This window comes from Dicentrarchus labrax, unplaced genomic scaffold (genome assembly GCF_905237075.1).
Source record: "Dicentrarchus labrax unplaced genomic scaffold, dlabrax2021, whole genome shotgun sequence".
NCBI classification, from domain to species: Eukaryota; Metazoa; Chordata; class Actinopteri; family Moronidae; genus Dicentrarchus; species Dicentrarchus labrax.
The window spans coordinates 27,541,771-27,567,224 of NW_026136706.1; the positions used below are offsets into that span (position 1 = coordinate 27,541,771).

Here is a 25,454-nt window from a genome sequence, read left to right on the forward strand (position 1 = left end):
ACTTTTATATTAAACTGAATATCTTTGGGTTCAGGATTTTTGCGAAACAAGAACTTGGACAGGGGGGAAATGTGATGAGCATTTAAAATTTTCTAATAATTAGATATTAATATTATATTTCAATAATTCCATTAATTGAGAAAAACATAGCTATTTGACAGATTCATCGATATTGATACCAAAAGTAATCTTCAGTTGGGCTCTGCAATTGGAGCAGCCTGACTGGCTGGTTTGGTTTAGAAATCACCTTTCATACAGTCCACCCAAAAAAACCTGAAAAAAGTCATTTACACCATTTTACACCAAACCCAATAAAGGCCCGAGGAGAACTCCTGAACCCATCATAAATTAATCTTCCAAAGAAAGAACCCCAATCCAAAAGGGACCTGGAGATGGTTACAGTGGATCTGAAATAGACCCAAAGACCCTTTCCAAAATGTGGTTCGCCAAAACACAGACAGCAGCATGGTGCTCTACCAATTAACTAGAAGTCGCACTCAAAAGAAGCAGAAATGCATATTGCAAGTGTCATCCACCTGTTTTTAAGGGCATTTTCATTTTGAGCATAATAAAAGCTGAGTAAAACACCTAAAATTATGAAAAAGTTAAGTTTTTGACAATTTAATAGTCGTTTAGCAGCAGAGTACACACACTAATCCAATGAACAAGTGAGAGCAAACAGAACAGTAGAGCAAGATCTAACTCAGTGAATTAAAAGTTTATTTGTCTGACAACATGGAATACAGTACCAAGGTGAATTACAGCAGCTCCGAGGCAGCACACAATATATCTGTAATCACAGGTTGTGGAGCTGGCGGTGTTTTTTGTGCACAGTTGAGGTGAAAAACTTGGTATATCAATAAAACAAAAGTGACAAAGTGCAATGGAAATGGGACTTACTAACATCCTAACATATGCATGACAGTAGTGGATGGAAATGTACACATTCGTTCACATTTTCTTCTGCCCAGTTTGTGGAAATTCTGTTCAAATTTGCACTACACTTGGATGGAAACTTAGCCATTGTTTTCCAGCTGAAGTGGTGACCCTGCTTGGTAAGACAGAGCCAGGTTGATTAAGTATGAGAGCGGTGTTAGCTGCTAGTTGTGTTGCCTTTAGGTTAGTCATCAAAAAGCATCTGAAACCCCCTCCTCCAGCAAATTTCTGATGTGGAATTGGGGGCCTGCATCTGACAATTTCTGTAACAATCTTACATTCCACCTATTATATGGTACATATTTTTCCTAGCATAACCCAACCCTTAGCTGCAAAAGGTGTTGGTTAGAAGAAGTTTAAGGAAAGCAGCTCCAGTTTGTGTTTCACTACAAGTTGAGGCTTGTGTGGCTGCTGATATGAAACTAGGCTCAACCACAGTGTGTCGTCACACAGGGTATGTGCTTGCATTATCAAATGTACGTGTGCATGCATGTGGTGTGTTTGACAAACTACTCCAGTGTGCAGCTCAGCACAGTTCTGTAAAATGTGTGTGCGTGCATGAGTGTGTCCACCACGTGTTCCTCTTTCAAACTGACTCACTCTGTTCTTTCGCATCTAATTCCATTTCATGGTGGTTGATCACAGTTCTCGTGTGATCAGAGACAATCTTCAACACACAGGACACAGCTGTTTACTACCATTTGACCAGCATGTAAACCATCTGATAGGCCATGTGCTCCTTTCACTAATGACATGCTGGCTCTTCACAGCTTTTTGATATTTCTTTGGTTGTTTTGTCCAGAGAAGTCTGTTTGGCACATCTGAATATATAGGTGTGCAGCTTAGATTTATTGAGTCTGATCACCCTGAGAGCTGCAGAGTTTTGCATCACTGCATGATTTTAATTCAGCAAGTGACTACATGTTCACTGATAATGTAAATGTGCACAGCTAAAGCTGAGTGCTGTGCTGGTTAAGATGCATCCTGTGATGCATCTTAACGGAGAGGAGAAAGAAAGCAATAAATATATTTCACATCTGCTGTCACATCCTCCTTCTTGGAGGGCTTTATGAAAGCGAACAGATAATTGTTACAGATATTAGCTGTCAGTGACTAGTAGTCACCAGTAGTAAGAGTGTGGCATTAGTTAGAGGCCTGTCTAATGTCTTACAGCTTAATGACAAATCAAATCAGCTGTGAATCACTCAGTAGAATTTAAATATATTTTATAAAGGAAAGTCAAATATGCCAAAATTGGAAGTCTTTGGTTTTAATCACCTTACACTTCCGCCCAAGGCATTTTAAGCAGAGGCAGTCATTATCTGCACACATTTCAGGGGTCATCATTTTTCAAAAGGTAAGACTTCTGTAATTATTGTTAGTTAATGAACAATTTGCAACATGCCAAAACACACTGTGCTGTAAGTCCAAATCAAGTCAGTTTGCTGTCTTGAGAGCCTGGCAAGGACTGAAGTGGCCGGCTCAATGTCACAATTTTATATGACTTTCCCAACTACTGCATAACGTTATACTGTATAATGCCTTTAAGACCAGCTAATCTAATTTTATTTTCCTGGTTATCAGCCTGAACTTCCACTCCTCACCCACTTTAAAGGAGACATATTATGCCCCTTTTCAGGATTATAATTGTATTTTGTGGCTCTACTACAATAGGTTTAGATGTTTTAAGGTTAAACAAACACATTATTTTTCTCATACTGCCTATAGCTGAGCACCTCTTTTCAGCCTCTGTGTAAAATGCTCCGTTTTAGCTACTGTCTCTTTAAGGCCCCCCTCCTGAAAAGCCCAGTCTGCCCTCATTGGTCAGCATTATGACGCAGATGATGCTCCGGCCCCTCCCAGTTCCGCCTCAGCGTTGCCGGTGTTTTGGCAGGTAGCTCTTCAATGCTACTGAGTTTAGCTGCATTTCTACCGTCAATATTAATTCAATAACTGCTTCTAAAGCAAAAACTTCACCAGCAGACATGTTAGAGCGGGAGTCTGACCTGAAATCACAGAGAAATGAACAACATCAACAATCAGGATTACAGCTTTCTGTGACGTTTTCCTCAGGTAAATACTGCTAACGCTATTAATCTCTCTCTATAACATAATGTTAGGTTAGTGTACCTTAATTATGAGAACCAACACTGTGTTTTATGCTTGTCTTTACAGGTACAGCAGTGAGCAGTGACCTACAGTCTACACAGCCCAGTGAAGTTAAACATATTATATATTACATAATATTAACAACATTAGTCAAGCAGTTGTTTCTAGTGAAGAAACACCCAGTAAATGTACCAAAGTAATCAGAGTAATAGTATAATAATTACTGTAACCTCCCATCTGTTATATTCTTTATACACATTAGTTTACTGAGACCATGGAAACTTACCATAAGGCAGAAACCTGCCTGGAATACTTTATCCTAGGGCTGGGCGATAGATCGATTTTATCGATTAATTCCAATTCGTAGTTAAAGACGATTTATTTTTAGTTAAAATCGAGTTGCAAAAAGTTTTCTCTTGAACTTCCACAACACCGGCGCTCCCTTTGGGCTCCCGTAGGTCAGAGTGCGCTGACCCCTCCCCCCGCCTCTTCACAGATAAACACAACACGGCAGCAAGCCAGGATGAGCTCGTCCCCAAAAAAGGCACAGTGTTGTCGGTTGTTTGGAACTGGTTTGGTTTTGTGGCGTCCGACAGCGAACAAACCACGACCCACTGCAAAGTTAGTTTGAAAGCTGTTGTAACCAAAAGGTAGCAGTACGACCAATTTATTCCAGAACCTCAAGCAGAGGCATGCAGCCGAGTGGGAGAAATGTTGCCCTCTGCGAGATTTACAGGACCGCAGCCCACAAACACCCGCTAAAAAAACAGTCTACAAAAAAAATTGATTAAAATCGTAAATCGGGTTTGGTGTGAAAATATCGTAGATTTTATTTTTAAGCCATATCACCCAGCCCTACTTTATCCTGTGCAACATGTCAACATACCTGAGGGAATTACTCATCTAATAAAGTAACTTGTTTATGTGGTTTAAAAACTGCTAAGTAACCAACTGTAAAATGTACTGTATCCATATTTCATAGTCTGATATTTTAAATTGAAAGTATTATTACAAAGTTGCCCTTCAGATATTTGTAAAATATTATGTTACAACCCCTTTCAAAATACTGTGTATATATACTGAATATTCTATCATTTATATTACTGTATCACTCATATATATTATTATTTATATAAAGACACACTTGTTACTGAATTTAAAAATGACCAAAACTCTTCTTAAAAATAAAACACTATTCATGTTTCATTCATATTCCAGTTACACCGAAAAATAAACTGTGTGTATGTTGCAAGTAACAAAGCTATAACTTTTATGTGAGCTGTGCAGATCATGTCCTCCATCAAGGTATATAGTCTATTGTATACTGAAGTGTCAGCTAGTAATGGAGCTCTGCAGTCAGTGTTCAGTGTTTCCCATTAATTCCTCTAGCGGCCGCCACGGTCTTATTTGTCCCGCCACAGTCTCAGAATGAACACTTCTCATAATAACATAAAAGATCTGTAACTTGTGTTTCGCGCCGCTGCTTCGGCAAAGCATCTCTCACTCCCAGTCAGTCGGCTCTGCCCCTCCCCCCCCCCGCTGTACGCGGCGCGTGCACACTCATACACACACACGCGCAAAGGAATATATAACGTTACGTGACAGCATCCGACACATCAAGGCATTTAAGGACACCACATCGTTTGAGGTAAGAAACGTTAACAAACTTTACAGTATCCACTAGTTCAAACACAATTTTATCCTGATCAATGTATGACAGCAAACAGATAACGTTAATGCAAAAGTTTATTATTGATAATTAACGTTAACGTTCGTTAGCTAGCGATGTTAGCTGTCAGTCTCCATTATGTCGACTGATATATCCGGCTGCTTGCCGTGAAAAAGTATGTAACGTTATATCTAGCTAGCTAACGTTAGCTAATCATCTAACGTTAATGTTATTACCAGAGACGGTTCAGAAAGTATAAATGTATATAGAGAATCTTTGTTATTACTAGGGCTGGGGGTAAACGATTATTTATTAAACGATTAATCGGGCGATTATTTTAGTGATTAGTCGACTGCACTGTGCACTTTAATGGTGCTAGGCTAACCAACGCATCTTAGCTCTCTCTCTGAAACGGAGGCACCTCTTTGCCACTCGCGAAGGAGACAACATATAGCAAGCACCAACGCTGGCCAAATCAATCTCATGCCCGTGCAGCGCGCCGCGCAGCCCAAGCTCCGCGCACCCTGGTGGCGCCAGCCAACCACCCAAGCCCCCTGCGCAGCTTGGGCTCTGCGCACTTCGGTGGTGCTGACTGGCTGTCTTGACGTCGCCGTGTCGCTACAGGCCTGGTTATTACCAGCGGCTTCAACAACGTAAGTTAACTTAACATTTATAAAGGCGCCGCAGACGAGAGCCCCCGCGAGCCTTGTAACTAGAGTTGTTCCGATTCCGATACCAGTATCAGGGATGCCTCAGATACTGCCGAAAATGCTGGCATCGGTATCGGCGAGTACTGGAGTCCAGGCACCGATCCGATACCACGTAATTTATTAGAAATAGGAATCTATTTACTGGTTAGCTCCGTTAGCTCTGACACAGTTCTTCTTCGCCGCTCTTAAAACATTGCCGATGGTCGGGACCAAAGGCTCGGTTCGGGTCGCGCTTGATTTAAAAAAAAACAATCCGTCGTGCGGCTCATTAGGGTATCTGCCTCGCTGAAGCTCACACAGACTAAGCAGCAACGTTGGGCACAAACACACCCCCTCCTCTCTTTGTCTGAGGCTCTCTGTCACAGCACTGCAGGCAGACACACACACACACACACACACACAGCAAGTCGCGCCCCCGTCCCCCTCCTCTCTCCCTCCTCCCTCACCTGTAGTTCTACATGCTTGAAAAATGGAGCGAGATCGACAGCCCAAGAGGAAAGGTTGAGCAGAGAGGAAGAGGCTTAAAAAGCTAAAAGCACTGGCCACAGATGCAGCGAAGTGCTGTAAAATAACTGACGTGTTTGTCAGTAAGGGAGCAGGTCAGACATTAAACACTAGTGGTGACAACAGACGCACAACCATAGCCTATCCAGTACCACTAGCTTAACGAGGAGGTTAGTTCCACTTTGTGGAAGCTGATGGGGCTAAAACTGACTTAATAAAACAAATGTTTTAAGTTGTAACAAAGGATATTGCACATTTCTTTCTGTGTGTTTGAAGTTTCCTTGTTTAATGTAACAGAGAATAAACCTACACATCTGCTATTGTTTTTGCTTCGTTTCTTCTTCCCTATTTTTAGCACTTTTGATTGCATTTTTGCCCCCCTGAACATATAAGAAAAGTAAATTTTATTTGGCAAAGTGCTCAGGCCTGGTGAAAAATTTGATATTCTATGCGTCACTTATGGGTCCGCCACTAGGTGGCGCTACTATCATGAAAAGTGCGTTTAGGCTAATAACTCCCGCATCGTGTCCGTGGCATGCCCTCAAAGTTGGCCATAGTGAATTCCGTGCTCATTTTCTGTGATTTTTTGCATTGTATTTGAACGAACTCCTCATAAGGAATTTATCGGATCTGCTTCAAAATTGGTAAGTACAGTCAAACAATGGTGCTGATTAAAAGTTGTGCTATTTGTGCATGTACATTAAAGGGCGTGTCCGTGGCGTCCCCTCAAAGTTGGCCAGGTTGAATCAAATGTCAAACTGTGATGCCATTTTTTTGGCATTTTGCAATGATTTTCAGCATTTTTTTGTGTTGTATTTGAACAAACTCCTCCTACAGAATTTATCAGATCTGCTTCAAGTACAGTACAGTCAAAAAATGGTGCTGATTAAAAGTTGCGCTATTTATGACTGTGTGTAAAAGGGCGTGTCCGTGGCGTGCCCTCAAAGTCAGCCATTTTGATTTCAAATGTCAAACTGTGATGCTATTTCCGGCATTTAAGGGCTTCTGTTTTAACTAACTCCTCCTACAGATTTTATCAGATTGACTTCAAATTCGATCACTTCAATCTACACACATTGGTTATCAAAAGTTGTGCTTTTTGTGACTGTATGTTTAACCGTGTGCCTGTGACGACATGTCGAATTCCACCGATTGGCCATCAAACAGATAGTACTCATATCTTCAGTGTACAGTCCCACCCTGAACACATCCTCATAACTTCAGCGTACATGATCCAATCTCAATTAAACTTCACGTGTTTGATAACAGTCCCGCCCTGAACACGTGTACATGACAATATTCAGACATAGTGATAGCGCCACCTACTGGCAACAGGAAGATTTTCATGTTGTGGTCCGCATGTGTTACGACGGCACGCAACGCGGCCGCAGCTCGCCCCTAGTTGCGTGGAGTGCGAGGTCCCGCCCAACGCTGCTTGCAGCTTTAATTTTATATTACAATTTAGCTTACAGTTTAATTATTTATTATTTGCTAAAAAATAAACTAGTTCAACACAGGTAACCACTTTTGCTTAATTTCTTTGATGGCTCAGATGTATGCTGTACTTGATTTTGTGTTTTCACCATTTGTATCTATACAACCAATGTGTTTATGATTAAATTGTTTACAAGAGCACACAGTTCTTCATGGATCTAGCCTCTTAATTTTGCTTTCAAAGTGGACCAGATTGATGCATTTAACTTTAAAATGTAAAAAAAAATCTTCTGGGGAGCATGCCCCTGGAACCCCCTAGGGGGTCCGACATCCACCCACCATAGTCTCACAAAAGCCTGTGGGAAACACTGAGTGTTCATCTTAACGCTTCTTCCTTTGGATACCCAGACTGTCCTGATGAAGTTATAAAATAAAATAATAAAGCAGTGTCTCTGGTGGGTCCCTTGTTGCAGCTAACGGTAGTGGTGTGTTGTTGAAACAATGAGGTTACCAACACAAATGTCTAGCTAATGGCAGCAGCTACACACAGTGCTATATTCATAACAGGTAATTTATTTATGACATTATTGATGAAGAAACGGACTACACGGACATTTACTGTGACTGTAACTCATGTTGTGACATACCAAAGGCTCATAAATAATAAGTTCCCGGTGCACTAACAGACATTTAGCAGTGAGCATCAGTGTTGTTTATAATACAATAGGAGATTATATGAGGAGGAGATGTTACCCTGGACCTGCACTTGTATCGTCAGTAATAGCAGTACTGCAGTAACACTAAATATATGGATTAGAAAATGTTTATTTGTCGCAGTTTGACTCCACAAACAGCCTAGCGAGCAACCCCAGCTGCTTGGTGCTAATCAAAGCTACACAGTATTACTTAACTCCAGTGCTGGTCGATCAAGTTAATTCACGTTCAGCAGCACACAAACACCTGAACGGAGCAGAAGAACGGCTTCAGGGTGACAACAAAGCTAGCACTAGCCAAAGTAACGTTGGCACGTCCGTAGAAGAAGAAGAATAATTACCATAACTTACTCCCTTGTTAGCTTCCAACAAGGCTTGATCACACTGTCCGACAGCAGACTTAGTAACTATAGTAACCTGCAGCAGTGAGATCACAGACAAGGCGTAGCGAGCAGCAGCTACTGTGTGCTGTGTACTGTGTTCCAAGTTATACAATCTGACCAAACAAATTAATTCCTGCAGTTTGACTATTTCTCTCTCACGGTAGCTCTATCCTTACAGTAGCGCACACACACTTTAGCCGAGCAGAAAAATCGCTCTGGAATAACAACAAAGCTATTGCTAGCTGGTTAGCACATAGGTAGAAAGTTACACATGAAGCATCATGAAAAACAATAACCACAACTTACTACTAGTACTTTGTTAGCTTCTAACAAGGCTTAACGGTCACACTGTCCCTCATATTAATTCAATTCAATTTTCAATTAAATTTTATTTGTATAGCGCCAATTCATAACAGAAGTTATCTCAGGACACTTTTCAAATAGAGCAGGTCTAGACCGAACTCTTTAAAACATTAATTACAGAGACCCAACAGTACCACCATGAGCAAGACCTTGGCGACAAGGGCAAGGAAAAACTGCCTGTTAAAAGGCAGAAACCTAGGACAGATCCTTCGGCTCTAGGTGGGTGGTCGTCTGTCTCGACCAGTTGGGGTGAGAGAGAGAGAGAGAGAGAGAGAGAGAGAGAGGCAGAGAGAGAGAGAGCGAGAGACAGACAGACAGGTGCACAGCAACAACAGTATTGGCAATGGCAATCTAGCAGGACCATGGCAGGAGGCTCCACCAGGATCGACAAGAACCTGTGAGACGAGAAAGCACAAGAACTCCGGGGAAGAAGTGAATGAGTGCAGAAAGAGAGAGGAAGGGAGGAGCTCAGTGCACCATGGGAAATCCCCCGATAGTCTAGACCTATAGCAGCATAACTAAGGGATGGTTCAGGACTCACCTGATCCAGCCCTAACTATAAGCTTTATCAAAGAGGAATGTCTTAAGCCTACTCTTGAATGTGGAGAGGGTGTCTGCCTCCCGAACCACAACTGGAAGCTGGTTCCACAGGAGAGGAGCTTGGTAACTGAAGGCTCTGGCTCCTGTTCTACTTTTAGAGACTATAGGAACCACAAGTAGCCCAGCATTCAGAGAACGTAGTGTTCTAGTGGGGTAATAGGGTACTATGAGCTCTTTAAGATATGAAGGGGCCTGACCATGAAGAGCTTTATAGGTGAAGAGGAGGATTTTAAATTCTATTCTACATTTTACAGGGAGCCAATGCAGAGAAGCTAGTACAGGAGAGATGTGATCTCTTTTCTAGTTCCTGTCAGTACTCGTGCTGCAGCGTTCTGAATTAATTGGAGCGTTTTAATGGACTTATTGGGGCAACCTGATAATAAAGAGTTGCAGTAATCCAGCCTTGAAGTAACAAATGCATGGATTAGTTTTTCTGCATCTGTCTGTGATAGGATGTGTCTAATTTTTCTAATATTACGTAAATGAAAGAAGGCAGTCCTAGAGGTCTGCTTTATGTGGGAGTTAAATGACAAATCCTGATCAAAGATAACTCCAAGATTCCTGACAGTGGTGCTAGAGGCCAAGTTAATGCCATCTAGAGTAACTATATCTTAAGACAGTGAGTCTCTAAGGTTTTTGGGGCCAAGAACAAGAATTTTAAGAGTTTAACATCAGAAAATTGCAGGTCATCCAGGACTTTATGTCCTTAAAACATGTTTGTAATTTAGATAATTGATTAATTTCATTGGGTTTGATTGATAGATATAACTGCGTATCATCTGCATAACAGTGAAAGTTAATGGAGTGATTCCTAATAATGTTGCCTAAAGGGAGCATATATAAAGTAAATAGTATTGGTCCAAGTACAGAACCTTGTGGAACTCCATGACTAACTGTAGTATTTATTGAAGATTCATCGTTAACATGTACAAACTGCGAGCGATCTGATAAATATGACTTAAACCAGCTTAGGGCAGTTCCTTTAATGCCAATTTGATGCTCAAGTCTCTCTAAAAGAATATTATGGTCAATGGTGTCAAATGCAGCACTAAGATCTAATAATACAAGTACAGAGACAAGTCCATTGTCAGAAGCAGTCAGAAGGTCATTATTAACTTTAACCAGAGCTGTCTCTGTGCTATGATGAACTCTAAATCCTGACTGAAAATCCTCAAATAAACTATTGTTGTGTAGAAATTCACACAACTCTTTGGCGACTACTTTCTCCAGAATCTTAGAGAGGAAGGGGAGGTTAGAAATCGGTCTATAGTTGGCTAAAACCCCTGGGTCAAGAGTGGGCTTTTTAAGAAGGGGTTTAATTACAGCTACTTTAAAGGACTGTGGTACATATCCTGATAATAAAGAAAGATTAATCATATCCAGTAAAGAAGTGCCAATTAAGGGAACAACTTCTTTAAGCAGCCTAGTTGGGATCGGGTCTAATAGACAGGTTGATGGCTTCGATGAAGAAATGATTGAAGTTAACTGATGAAGATCGATAGCAGAAAAACAGTCTAAATATATATCTAAGTTTACATTGACAGAAGTCCCTGAACTTGGAGAGCCACTGATAACTGTTGATGGCAGTTGGTGATAAATTTCTCTCTAATAGTAATAATTTTATTATAGAAGAAGCTCATGAAGTCGTTGCTACTTAAGTTTATGGGGATATGTGGCTCAATAGAGCTGTGACTCTCTGTCAGCCTGGCTACAGTGCTGAAGAGGAACCTAGGGTTATTCTTATTTTCTTCTATGAGTGCTGAGTAATAGGCTCCTCTGGCATTACGGAGGGCCTTTCTTTAAATTTTAAGATTATCTTGCCAATTTGAGCGATATTCTGATAATTTGGAAGAGCGCCATTTCCTTTCAGATTTCCTAGCTATTTGCTTTAACTGGCGGGTTTGGTGGTTGTACCAAGGTGCTAGTCTCCTATGTTTTAATAATTTCCTTTTTATAGGAGCGATAGAGTCTAATGTTGATCGTAGTGAGCCTGTAGCACTATCGACAAGATTATCAATTTCAGAGGGACTAAAGTTATTGTAGGACTCTGTTAAATTCAGACATGGCATTGAATTAAACACTGAAGGAATCTCCTCCTTAAATTTAGCTACAGCACTGTCAGATAGACATCTGCTGTAGGAAGTTTTGCCTAATGGCTTATAATCTAATAGTATGAATTCAAAAGTTATTAAATAATGGTCAGATAGGAAAGGATTATGTGGGAAGACTATTAAATGTTCAATATCAATGCCATATGATAAAACAAGGTCAAGAGTGTGATTAAAACAATGAGTTGGTTTATTTACACTCTGACAGAAGCCAATGGAGTCTATTAATCATATAAATGCATTACTAAGGCTGTCATTGTCAACATGAATATTAAAATCACCTACAATAATTACTTTATCTGATTTAAGGACTAAACTTGATAAAAACTCTGAGAATTCAGATATAAAATCAGAGTACGGTCCAGGAGCGCAGTACACTATAACAAATAGAACTGGCTGCAGTGTTTTCCAGTTTGGGTGAGAAAGGCTTTCAAATGAATTATAATTTAGTTTAGGTTTAGGGTCCATTAAAACGCTCGAATCATATATGGCTGCCACTCCACCTCCTCGGCCTGTGCCTCGAGGAATGTGAGTATTAATATGACTGGGGGGGTGGATTCATTTAGGCTAACATAAAGTAACATAAAAATTACAACATAAAGTAACACAGCAGACTCAGTAACTATAGTAACCTGCAACAGTGAGCTCACAGACGAGGCCTAGCACGCTGCTCGGTGCTAATCAAAGTTATACAATCTTACCAAACAAATTCATTCCTGCAGTTTGACCATTTCTCTCACTGCAGCTCTATTGTTAACTTTGGTGCTCATTTATCAAGTGAACTTACATGCAGCAGCAGCAACACACACACACACACACACACACACACACACACACACTGGAGGGGCTTCAGTATAAAGCCAAAGCTAATGCTCCGTTAGCTAACAGTAGCAGTCAGTAGAAAGTTACACAATTTGTGATTCTCCCTTGATATTACAACATAAAGTCCGACATCGGACTTAGTAATACTCCTTAGTAATCTATTACTGTAACTGCAGTAACGCTAACGGTTTATATTAGTCACGGTTTTACTTCATGAACAGAGCCACTACAGCTTCTCTGTGCTAATCAAAGTTACACAGCCTTAATAAACAAATGAATTCCTGCAGTTTGAACATTTCTGCCTTACACATAGCTCTGTCTTTATCTCCGGTGCTCGTCCATCACGTGAATTTACATGCAGCAAAACACACACCTGAACAGAGAAGAAGGCCTTCAGCTAGCTGGCTGAGTTAACGTTAGCACATCAGTAGAAAGTTACACAAATGCAACATGAAAAACAATCACCATCATCCAAACTACTACTCCTGGTATCTTCTAGCTTCTCACAAGGCTTCTGACTGTTCCTCATATTACAACAGAAAGTCTGACATCAGCCCAGCCTGTGTGACTACAATGTTAGCCACATTAGCTACACAGCATGTTAATGCCAAGTCCAGCAGGCTAACCTACACAATAAACAGTAAAACAACATTAAATAGAGAAAAACTTAGAGCTTCCAAGTGTGAAGTTGGGTGACAGACAGTCCGTATCGGTCCATGAGCTGGTACTAATTTGAGAAAGTAGTTGTAGTCCTTGTGAGAACATTTCAGTCCCATTTCAAAAGTAAACAATTAGTCCGAAATAAAAAATGTATCTTCCTCTGATGATGGGAGGACGTGCAAACTTCTGTGCTGGTCCCTGCAGCAAACATCAGGGCAGCTGCAGCACTTAGCTTTCAAGAACAGCCAGGGCTTGCAGGGCAAAAATGGCGGACAGCAGCAAAGGCAGCTCTTGTCTGTGGGCGGTGGTTAGTCAGAGGGGAGGTGGTGCTATGCTTTTTTCAGTTTCTGCGTTGGTAGGCCACCCAAATACCCAAATATGTGTGAACAAACATTAGAAAAGTGCATTCTGCATAATATGTTCCCCTCTAACAAGCTAGTTAGCTGACTGACTGCATTAGTGCACAAATTTAGGAATAAACATTCCTACTTGCAGAGGTGATTAATTATGATTTAGGTACTAATTTTTAGTTTTTTTTAAGTAAACTGGAGTGAAGTAAAATTGTGGCTTTAAAGGTTTTTTCATTATTTGTCTTTTAGATCCAGGATGATTTGCATCTTGACACTACCAGAATTCTGACCCTCTTCCACACCAAGGGTGGAACAATGGGGTTGAGGTTGCAGGGTATCCTACTTTTTCAGTGAGTAGTATATTATATGATCAAACTACTGGAACACCACTGGCTCATCACTTGAATCTACAAGAGTTTGCCTGTGTATTCATAATGGTCAGTTTTTTTACATTGTTGGAAATGTGTACATTTAATAATATGTTTCCTTAAAAGTGGTTCAATACTTCTAATTCTTTGTACTTGGTCAAAATAATAAAAACAACTCGGAATATAGGGTAGTCGAGTACCTTATCTTAAATAGTAATGAACTCAATGCAAAACATACAGTATATTTTATTAACACTTTTATGACAGTGTCAACAAAAACTGAACATGATAGCCATCATAAAAGTAGACTTTAGAGTGGCCACTGAATATACATTGTCACTCACTACCAAAGGCAAGTTTGAGACTTGTCATTTACTCCTTTTACTGATTCTGTTGACATTGTTGACTGGACACTAAAACCCTCATCCTGCATCATTGTCATTTCAGGTCCCAGCTCTCTCTCTCTGTATCTCTCTCTGTATCTCTCTTTGTGTCTCTCTCTCTATCTCTCTCTCTCTCTCTCTCTCTCCGGAGGTGATATAATTCATTTTATTTAGTGAATCCAAATACTTTTTAATCGAGATGTGTAAAAAGTGTAAAAATATTTTGGGTTCATTAGGAAACAGTGGTGGAACAAATTAGACCGTGGGCTGCCATATTCTAGGTAATGAATGGGAAACACTGCACTACTGTCAGAAAAACATGCCGGCATAAATACAAATTAATTGATAAGCTTGGAGGCATACAAATCAGATGGGCCAGAACATTTGGAACCAGTTCTTTTTATCGCCATCTCTTGCTCTCCATTGAGCCTCATTGTAATTCTGGACAAATGCAGTCCGACTCATCAGCATCTGTACCGGGGACACCAACTCTCAGTTTGAAGCCACATTTTTACCATCCACGAAGGATTTTAGTCATCGGATGTCTGGATCTTAAGTTATCAGAGAAACAAGCTGAGCTAACGTCGCTTTTAATCTGATCGTTTCTGGGATTCAAAAAACACCAACAGAAAATCAGCAATCAGCAGTATGAATGCAAACACACACAACCCTGTACTCTTACTTTGCTGCCCTTTCCACTGTTTTCCTTCATGCTGCTATGTGTGTTTCTGTAAACGTGATTCACTGTGGTTATGTAAGCCCCATTTCTTCTTTAGTTTATATAAACAAAGTTAGAGAGTGAAGTACAGAGACAGAACGTCATTGAGACTTTCCAGTCCAACTGCAACACAGCTCACCTTGATATGTATGCTGCTGTGAAGAGAGTAGACTCCATCCAGATCAGTGGACTTTTTCACTGTTACATCGTCTAAAATATTTGCAAGAATCCTCCGGGTCCTGAATGAAAGTTTATGGGAACAGGTACAGCGAGCTGACAGAGCCACTAATGTGTACAGTCAGCAAAGTTCAGACCTAACAGCTTCACATGGTTTCATGAATTCAACATACCAAAGACAAGAAAAAACAATCCAGTGCAGTTTCCCATGTATTAGCACACTGTTGATGGATTGATGGTTTGACCATATTGTTACAGCGCACTGTGTACAGGGGACCAAACCAACACCAGCCTCTTTATAGCGGAGAAACCACTGATATAAACAACGACCTGTGCTTTGAGAAATCTTTTTTTTTTTTTTTTTTTACTTAGGGTGACCACTCACCCTGAGAAACCATGTTCTTGTCAATACAGGACAGCACTTACTGACTTACTCACAAACAGTGGTCAGCTAGGTGGTCATTGTTTAAGGGACACTCGCTTTTGTGGCACGCTTGGCCATTCTCACCACAACCAATTTTCCCACTTTCTGAATTGATTATAATTTCCTCTCAACATAACATTAATTATACCACAGAAGAGGCTAAAATACAATTACATTTATCCAGGACAATGTCGATTATATCCAGGATGTCCTGTTGTTTACATGACTGGAAAACTAGTCTCTTAATGTCCAGGACACATAAGAACCCCGATTACTGCACAAAAACACACCTTTCACTAGGAAATATAATTTAAACTGGGTTCTAAAAGATCTGTAAACTCTTTTCCTGTCAATAAAACAGCACAGACGGACTCAGTCTGGGTGCACCCTGCTCTCCATGCCTGTTTACAGCTGTAAATGGATTAAAAGGAAGTGGTGGGGAATTCCACTGCAGGCCCTCTGAACACTCAGATACTGCAGATTTACTGCAAGCTGGAAACATAAGGACCTTATCCATGAGTGTCTTCAGCCCTGTGTGCAGTGACAGAGCACACAACTGTCCACCAGTACTCCATGGAGGACTTCAATTCAACAGTCCATCCGGAGCACATGAAGCACAAGTTGTGTATGTAGGTTCATTCAGGTTAAAGTAACACAAATGAGCCAATAGGAAACCCTCTAACAGCACCATGGTTGGGGGTTCAACTCCCAGTGTGGCTCAATGAGTAAACCCACTCTTTTAAACAAGTAACGGAAATGGCAGCACTGTCATTAAAGAGCAATGATCAAAGTATCTACGCAGCTGTAACATAGGGTCGTTACCGCCCAGCACCGGTGTTACCCGGTTCTATTTTTTAGGGCTAACCCGGGAGAGATGCCAGAGAGACCCCTACCTGCTTCCACCGTGTCCGTCAAGTCGTGGTTGGCGGCTGTCCGGGGAAACTCCTTCAGTTTTCGGGAGCTGAGGTTGAGGACGCCGCTGGCCGCTGCCTCCTCCAGCGCCCGCTCCAAGCCCCGGTTGGGCGGAAGGTTGGCGCTGCCGATGTGACTCTGGATCGACTGAGAAGAAACGAGCTGGGAAAGAGGAGGACGAGCCGACTCCGGTCCCAACGTCGCCATAATGTTCCCCCCTCTGTCCGCTGTCCTCCGGGTGCGTGCGTTGGTTATATCCGAGAGAGCGAACGAGAGAGCGCGCGGGGTTAGCTAACGTTCGGACAAACAGCGGGACACCGACTTCAGGCGTGCTGTGCTGTGCGTACTGTTTCCTCCCCGATTTTCGCCGCCGCCGCCTAGTCTCCCCGTCTGCGCGGTGCGGGAAGCGCCAAAGATGAAGAAGCGGTGCGACATCCGATCTTGAAATTTCAAAATAAAATATCGACTAGTAGATTAAAGTTTTTAAATATTCACTAACACAAACTGCACTTTCTGTACTGGATATTTACAAACATAAACTCATTCGCAGGTTCTTGTCGATCCTGGTGGAGCCTCCTGCCATGGTCCTGCTAGATTGCTATTGCCAATACTCTCTCTCTCTCTCTCTCTCTCTCTCTCTCTCTCTCTCTCTCTCTCATCCCAACTGGTCCAGACAGACGACCACCCACCTAGAGCCGGAGGATCTGTCCTAGGTTTCTGCCTTTTAACAGGCAGTTTTTCCTTGCCCTTGTCTCCAAGTGCTTGCTCATGGTGGTACTGTTGGGTCTCTGTAAATAATGTTATAAAGAGTTCAGTCTAGACCTGCTCTATTTGAAAAGTGTCCTGAGATAACTTCTGTTATGAATTGGCGCTATACAAATAAAATTGAATTGAATTGAATTGAATTTGTGTTGACATTTAGATTCACAATTTTTACATTTTTAAAACATTTTTATTTTTCACATTACAATATTATTGACACAGGAGGTAGACACGTGCTTCCTTTGATTTGCATTATAACCATTGTGTGTGAGTAACCCACCTATCTTCTCAGGATAAAAAAAGATAATTATCAGCTACTGTTGTGTGGGATGATAATATATGGCCCCAGTTTGTGCCTCTGCTTTGATTCACTCATTGATCAGAAATGTGCCCTAAAATTAGGTTAGTAAATACATTTTAAAATATCCATTTTTATTTTGGACCCTTAAAACCGGTTAACTTGAAAGGATTTTAATTTATGTTAAAATGCATATTTTATTTTGAAGACAAGCCTTCTGTGTTTCCGGTGTAAGTTGCGTTTCTTTCACTTGACGCAGCTCATTCACTGCGGCTGCGCACTGCACTGTGCGGCTGTAAAAAAATATATAAATAAATAAAAGCAGGGAAATGAAAACCGCAGTGGAAACTCAGTAAATGGCGACATCTGCTGGACAGAATCAGTGCATGCTGCTCTTGAGTAAAAAAGTCCAAGTTTTACTGACGCTCTTACAAAGTCTTACTGTTTCTGCCACCTGGACATCAACCCGGTGCTGATAGGGATCCATACAGTCAGAGGACAGTCATAATAGAGGTAATAATGATATTGTTACACATACTGACTGTCCTCATCAGTGTCTGTTTTTATTTATGTGCAAGCCCTGAATGTTACCTTATGTGATTTTGTTTGTTTGTTTTCTCTTTTCCTTTTTCTGATTTACCGTCCATCTCGGCTCGCAGCTCTCAGCTCTCAGATTCCAGACATTTACATTACAAGTACATACTGTAGTCAGGTTTAGTTTATTTTTGGGGCTGGGTGACCTCTCCTGATGTCTTCTAGTATGTAAAAACACAACAACATTACTTGTATTTTTTTTTTTCATTTACTTTACATATTCAAGTCTATAATGAAGCATGTCTACTGTCAGCTTTTTTGTGCATGGACACATTTCCTCTCAGAAAGACTGAATCTGAGCTGCTTCTACTTTTTCTCCTGTGAAACATGAAGGTAAATCAAACCCACTGATACTTAGACTTCCTCTTTCTTCTCTATCAGCTGCCAGCTGACGTGACAGCCATCAGTCGCTGAGCTGAGACGCTTTATGGCAAATATTTCTGCTGAACGAGCCTCTTTTTTCCCTCTTTGAGGAAGATGCAGTGTTATAACCTTTTAACATGTACAGTAACTAGCTGTGTTTTTGTCTGTGAGGATGTGGATGTACTGGAAAAGTCACTCTTTTAAATGTCTATTTTGAGTTATATTTTCTCACATCCTCTTTTCTTTTGAGTACATTTATACCAAGCCTATTGTGGTCCTCAGAAAAATCACCACAGGATTTTTTGTCCACAGGATGAATTTATTTAGGACTTGTGTGATGGATTTAAAAAATAAAAGCTTAGATGGTGCAGAATGAGTAAACTGCCTGTCACTGAAAATAGTGTTTTGTTTAAAGTCGTTTAAAATAGAAAAATATAGAAAATAAAATAAAAAGGAAATAATTCATAAACATTGCAAATGAAATTGTAATTCTAACTTCATTTTCATTAGTTCAGGCCTTTCTCTCAGGAGAAACACTGCTGACTGCTTAGCCACGGAAAGTACAAACCACTGGTAAATACAGGAAGTGTTGATAACCAACCGCCTCTCTTCCTTTCTCTGTTACAGTTTTCGGTGGATCGTGGTCGTTTTAGTCCCTTCAGCCTCTGCTTCAGTTTAGGACAAAATGGTGAGTAGCTTGATTAATTATCCGATTTTTGATATGTTTTTACCTGTTTGCGTTCAGGTAGGTGTTGCTTTGTTCTCTAGTCCTTTTACTGAAATAGGAAACATGTTGGTACTTTATCATTCACAATCAGAGAGTATTTCTGTACTGCACACAGGAAGCTCTGTTAGGTGGTTTAAATGAGCCTCTTGAGTAAGATCAATAACTTTATACTTAGGCTACATGTTAAACCAAATTTTAAAAAACGGAATAAAACTTTTTTTATTTTTTTGCTTTTCTTTTATCTCTCAAAGCTTTGTTTGATTTATCTGACATATATAAAAAGGTCAAACACAATGGTTGTACAAGTTACAGATGACTAAAGTAGCCTGTACCAGAGGATACTTTTATTATTAAAGGTTTAATATGTAAGATTCTGAAGAATTGAAATTTTTAATCACCTTTTATTGCCAGTGAAGGGTGGGGGTTGTAACGTGAATTCAAAATTAGACCTTCCCCAACTTTCACTGCTGCCTGTTCACTGATTATATGTGTTTATATATATATATATATATATATATTTCACTGAAAATCCAAAAGATCTGACGTTAATTTCTCCAGACTGCCTTCATTCTCTGCTTCCCTACAGTGTCGACTGTGCACAACACTAGCTAACGTTAGCTCATAAATGGAGTCAGAGAACGACCAATAACCACCCCAACACATACACCAAAGTCAAAGCTACCATTACTGCAAAGCTTGTGAAAATATTGTCTGACTGTGCTTTTAGCAGGATAACATTAGATTGCTTGCTAATGTGGGCAAATTCTGTATGAAATGCGTTTTACTGCTGTATGGTGACAGGACTCACTAGTAGTAGTCAATAGTCCAAGCATAGGAACCTGCAGATAGTAACATTACTCTAAATATGATGTAATGAATGAATGTAATTCATTTTCCAGCATTCAGTCTATTGTATGTCACATTTGTCTGATGCCCAAGAGGATGCTTGCTCACTTGCTGCTACACACTGTGTACGAGTGCCAGCGCGCAACAGGACGCTGACTGCAGTTCACTTAATGGCCACTGGTGTCATCATTAACAACGGTTTTCTTACTTAACTTTCACCTTTATGAGGACATTAGAGTAGTGTAGTATTGTTGGTGTAGTGTATGTGATCATGCAGCATAAAGTACAGCATAGATGTGGCATAGGGAATCATTTTAACTTGTTAACATCACCTAAATGAAACACACACCACATGACTCCCGTGTAACCCCTCATGTGCTAGTGAGGCCTTTGGTGTGTGTTATATTGAAATGTTCCACCCCTCATAACATACTCACTTTGCTCCCATCACAGTCATTGCTACAAAATGTGTCTGCAAGGCTAAAAGCTTGAGGCAATGCTAGCATTGATGTTTAGCAGGTATAATATTTACATATTTACTATCCTAGTTTTGTGTGTTTGCGCACTAGTACAGCCGAGGCTGATGGGAATGTCAGAAGTTCTACAGATAATACAAAATTTTACCTGATGATGGCACAAGATGGGAAAATCAGTTATCACAGCTGTGATCATCAGCGGCTGTGGCTCAGAGGTAGAGTGGGTCATCCACTAATCAGTATGTGGGCAGATTGATCCCTGGCTCCTAGCTGCATGTCGAAGGTGTCCTTGAGCAGGATGCTGTGCATTGGGGTGTGTGTGTGTGTGTGTGTGTGTGTGTGTGTGTGTGTGTGTGTGTGTGAATGAGTATTAGTTTGTTTCTGATGGCCTTTGTCATCACACCATATGTGAATGGGAGAATGTAGTGCTTTGAGTGGTATACAAGTACAGTTCATTCACCATTTACAAACTACCAAACAAATATATGGTGATTTTCTCAGTCAGTGTGGTTGAAGTGGGGTGTTTCTCACTGTAATATTACTTGTGATATGAAACCGTGACGATACTGTGAGTGTACTGTCACATTATACTGTCTGGGAAATAGGGTTAGAACAAGTACAAGAGTTTACGTTCAAGTTTATATTCAAGTCAAGACACATAAACATTATAAGAGCTCAGCTCAAAGAAGTTTTATTTTATGCAAAGAAATAAGAACCCACATTTATTGAATTTGAATACCTGCGTTGTGTTTTAGAGATTTGAAAGAATCCAGCCTGAAATCCCCCAGTAGACAGTTGTGTGTTCCCAGGCTGAGGTTAAAAACCAAAAGCAGAAGTTTAAAATCGGGGCCCCTCGCCTCTGCAGCAACACACTTTTTCACTCATACAATTTAAATGTCAGTAGTACAAGGCAGGGCACTCAAATTTTGTAATTTGTGAGTGGAAAATGCTATTAATGACAGGCGCCTGTTTAGCTCAGTGGGTAGAGCTGGGGACCCATGTACCAAGGCTGAGTCCCTCCTCCAGCAGCCCAGGGTTTGAATCCAACCTGCGGCCCCTTGCTGTGTGGCTCCCTCTCTCTGCCCCCCCCTTCCTGTCTATCTTGAGCTGTCGCTCTCATAAAGGCAATAAAAAGCACCAAAAAATACTATTAATGACAAATGAAATTGTGGCCTTTTGTTTGAGAAAAAAAAATGCTCACAGTAAAACACATTGTCCACAATTCTTTTTTTTTTTTTTTAAGTTTTTTTTTTTGCCTTTTATTGGCTTTATTAGATAGTGACAGCTGTAGATTGACAGGAAAGGTGGGTAGAGACAGGGGATGACTCGCAGCAAAGGGCCGCAGGTCGGATCCGAACCCGGGCCGCTGCAGCAACCGGGTGCCCCATTGTCCACAATTCTGAGTTGCACAACTGCAGATCTGTGTGACATTTCTTGACAAATCTGTGATTGTGTTGCTTCACAGTGGGAGTGCCATTATGGATTTGAAAGGTGTGATTACAAACTTTTCTAAAACCTCTCATCTCCAAAAGTTCACGTTAAGTTAACTGCTTTTCTATTAGATTGTGTATTGATTGCTTGCTTCGTATTGGATCTACAGCTTGTAAAACAAAGTATCTGGTGCTTTTACTTTGAAAAGTAAAAGAAACTGCTCATGGGGCGCTGCTAACGTGGCAGCCCATCACTCCACACCTCGACTCTCGAGGTCTGTGTGAATCACCATAGTGTGGCCGTTTGGGGTGTGAACAAGCTGTCGAATTGATGCGCTACATAGCACACCTACTTTCATATGATAAAACAAAGGGCCAAATTCATCCTCTCTCATGGAATCAACACATCTGTTAGGGCCCCCCCCCCACAATGATTATTGTCATTTTCTTGTTTTTTTAACATCCCATCAACAATAAAGACATTAACAAGACAAGAGTTTGACACTACAAATACATACATTACACAGACACACACCCATATACACACAGTGGGCAATAGTGCACTGCCCTCCTTCAGCCCCACAAAAAAAGAGAGAAAAAATATTTTTTTATTTTATTTTGTCTTTATCATAGACTGTATATAAAGGTCTTAATATTATTGTCCAATCAGCAGCCTGAATATCGCTGTGACTGAACGTCACTTTCCAACAGGCAGCCCCGCCCCCTTGGGGCGATTTCATAGACTTACATGTTGAGATCCTTTTAATCAAATGTTGGACCCTACAATTCATTTCTATGGGCTCCGGGAGGGCTTGCCCCAACGTAATTCCGTCATACTCCATCATTTCATTGAGGGAATTACCGTTCAGTCCTCGAAGCAATGTTGAGAAATTGGCTATTAAAGAATTGGGACCACCCAGACCCAATTTAAATATCAAGCAGGTGTCAACAAAAGCGGGGAAAGCATACAGTCGCGGATTTTCCCAGAACTGGTACGAGCAGGGTCGTGAAGTGGCTAACGCTCTGTTCTGCTACCCCTGTAAATAGTTGTATTGATTACAAATTGCCAGCCAAATATATACTGAATATGTTCTGGAAAGATTTGATTAATTACAGTTTTGATGATAGTATAATTTGATTTGATTTGGTTATAGCTATGGCATCCATGATGGCTATAAATTGTAGACTGTGCTAACAGTGATTTCGTGGGCAAACTAGTAGATGACAATGTATCTACTGATGGCCACGTGGAAGTGTTTTATTGTGGAACCAAATTTATTGTGTTTTAGACATTTAACTTGATATAGCTATGCAAAAATACTGTACAGTATGTAACATGTAAGTAATTCATGTCTGGTGTTGCCATCTAATGGTTGAACAGGAAAACCAAATTAAACAATGCAATGTAACACTGTCAAGTTAGCTATCTGACTTTTATTTATTATTATTTTACTCACTGAACGGGTCATCTCAGCCATCATCGCAACAGTTGCCCCCCCTGAGATATTTGTCAGGAGCCGCCACTGCACTCAAGTTGCATCAATATCAGATAGAATACACATAGAATACAACTTTTTTCTATTTTAGTGTTTACACTGTAATTTAAGGAAAAGCTTCTGTTTATATCTTTAATTATATTCATGCAAGGCTCCCACAGCTAAACAAAGTCTTAACGCCTGCCCTTTGTGATGTAAGTCAGTCTTTCCAGACCAATAGAGTCCGAAAGCTCCCTTATCCACATACTCAATGATGGTGCATCCATAATCTTTGGGGCGGCAGTAGCTCAGTCTGTGGGGACTTGGCTAGGGAACTGGACGGTTGCCGGTTTAAGTCCAGCACAATATGGAGTGTGGACTGGCAGCTGGAGAGTTGCCAGTTTCACCTCCTGTGCACTGCCGAGGTACCCTTGAGCAAGGCATCGAACCCATAACCACTTGCGGAATGCCCCAGCGTTGCAGTCCATCACCCCACCATCTCTCCACATGATTTTATTTCAGGGCTGTGTGTGTAAAGTAAGAGTAAAAAAACAATTTCCCCATTGGTGATTAATAAAGTATTACTTCTTCTTCAGCATAGTTCAAAGTCTGAGTTTAGTCCTTTTTGTTAGTATAAAGTATTTAGGATATATTCCAAGCACACAAAGTTTGGCAAATAAGGGGACTTTAGTATGAAACATCTCTGACAAACATTTTTCTTTGAACTTTCCCATAGATGCATTGGCTGCGCAATTTTGACTTGTCCGTAGCAGGAAACAATGGCGGCTCGCTTGATTTCGTATTAAAGCTACGTAAACAGTACACTAAAATATGTTTGTGAAACAATTTGAAATAGACAACACTAACAGAATCTTGCTTCATATTTGATCAGCAGTTTGGTGTGCTGTGCTGGACGGACTCACTAAGATTGACCTGTCAATCATAAGGTAGCCACGCCCAAAAGAATACCCTGCTTTATTGTCTATTTTACTCTAAATGGGACCATCATTTACTAAATGAACATCATGCTGTATTGAAGAAGATGTGAAACTAGCGACTGAGACCATAAACTCATCAGGAAACTGTTTACTGAGCTCATAAATCAAGTCAGCTCATTCTCCATCAGAGTGAATGGGATCGCTGTGTTATTTCAGCCAATGGAGCTCCCCCTGCTGGAATTTACATAGAATGCAGGTTTAAAGACACTTCTTGGCTTCACTTTTCAGACCCAGAAGCTCTGTCCATTAGATATACTGTCAATGATTAGCATGCAGAAAGTTGTGATACATTTATAGTAAAACAGCACCCTAGATCACGTTTTCTCCACTGGATCCTAGAGGGAACTTAAGCATGTTTTATCTACCATAGGAGCAGGAGGGCAGTTCTGCTTCGTTTTTTCAAACATAGGGGCACAAGATAAACAAGGCACGACTGGTCTGATCTTATCCTTGGCCCTAATGAGGGCAGTAATCTTTAAACTTTAGTCTTTATGTTGTTTTATGATCCTGATCAGACTCTATGAACAGCTACCAGTGAGTACAGCAGCAACAATAAAACTTCCTGCACACATCTCCAAACAGACTGGTATTGATCAGCTGCCTGAAGATATACTTATTTGTTTAATTTTGTATTCTTTGAGTCAGTGAAAAATCCTCACTCACTGCCACAGTTGCTTTTTGTCTTCTCATCAACCAACTCTTGCACCACGACGTTTGCACCAGAGCTTCTGTCATTGGGAAATCTCCCCTATTCTATACAGATGGGAAGCTGCAGGGGCATGTCCTCCTCTCTCCAGAGATCTGGAAATGTCAGCTGGTGTGTGGACTCAGAGTCACCAACATCTGTAGCTACAGCTCTGACAGCAACAGGTAGGACCCACCACACTCTCAAAATAGCTTTACAGAGCTTTGAAGCACCTCTAGGGATTCTTAAGACTGCAGTTAAAGCAAAAACATAAATTTTACATACCTGCTGTGCTTGATCAAAGATAATTCACATTAAAAGCCTTCCAGCTCAAATGATAAAATCAACTTGAGAAATCTAGGTGAAAAAAACCTAATAAGCTCCCTCTCATCCCTCATATAAAATATGTATGACACGACATGTGTGACTTATGTCTGTCTCCTCCTTCTCTCCATAA

At 40.7% G+C, this 25,454-nt stretch overlaps 2 protein-coding genes across 27 annotated transcripts in view; one reads left to right on the forward strand and one right to left on the reverse strand.

The window, feature by feature from the left end:
- The window catches only part of lrch1 (leucine-rich repeats and calponin homology (CH) domain containing 1), a 137,368-nt gene extending 120,635 nt beyond the window's left edge, over positions 1-16,733 (reverse strand). For all 7 annotated transcript variants that reach the window (XM_051403238.1, XM_051403234.1, XM_051403235.1 and 4 more), the window contains exon 1: positions 16,325-16,733. In XM_051403238.1, the coding sequence (XP_051259198.1) occupies positions 16,325-16,550 (226 nt within the window). In that variant the 5' untranslated portion in view covers positions 16,551-16,733. The remainder of the gene's footprint in view (positions 1-16,324) is intronic.
- Positions 16,734-18,285: 1,552 nt separating this feature from the next.
- rubcnl (rubicon like autophagy enhancer) overlaps positions 18,286-25,454 on the forward strand; it is an 83,790-nt gene continuing 76,621 nt past the window's right edge. For 17 of the 20 annotated variants that reach the window (XM_051403242.1, XM_051403243.1, XM_051403244.1 and 14 more), the window contains exons 1-3: positions 18,286-18,330; positions 18,988-19,048; positions 25,036-25,182. In XM_051403242.1, the coding sequence (XP_051259202.1) occupies positions 18,325-18,330; positions 18,988-19,048; positions 25,036-25,182 (214 nt within the window). In that variant the 5' untranslated portion in view covers positions 18,286-18,324. Of the gene's footprint in view, positions 18,331-18,981; positions 19,049-24,206; positions 24,262-25,035; positions 25,183-25,454 lie in introns of those variants that run through there. The other 3 variants (XM_051403256.1, XM_051403259.1, XM_051403257.1) reach the window with 2 other exon arrangements.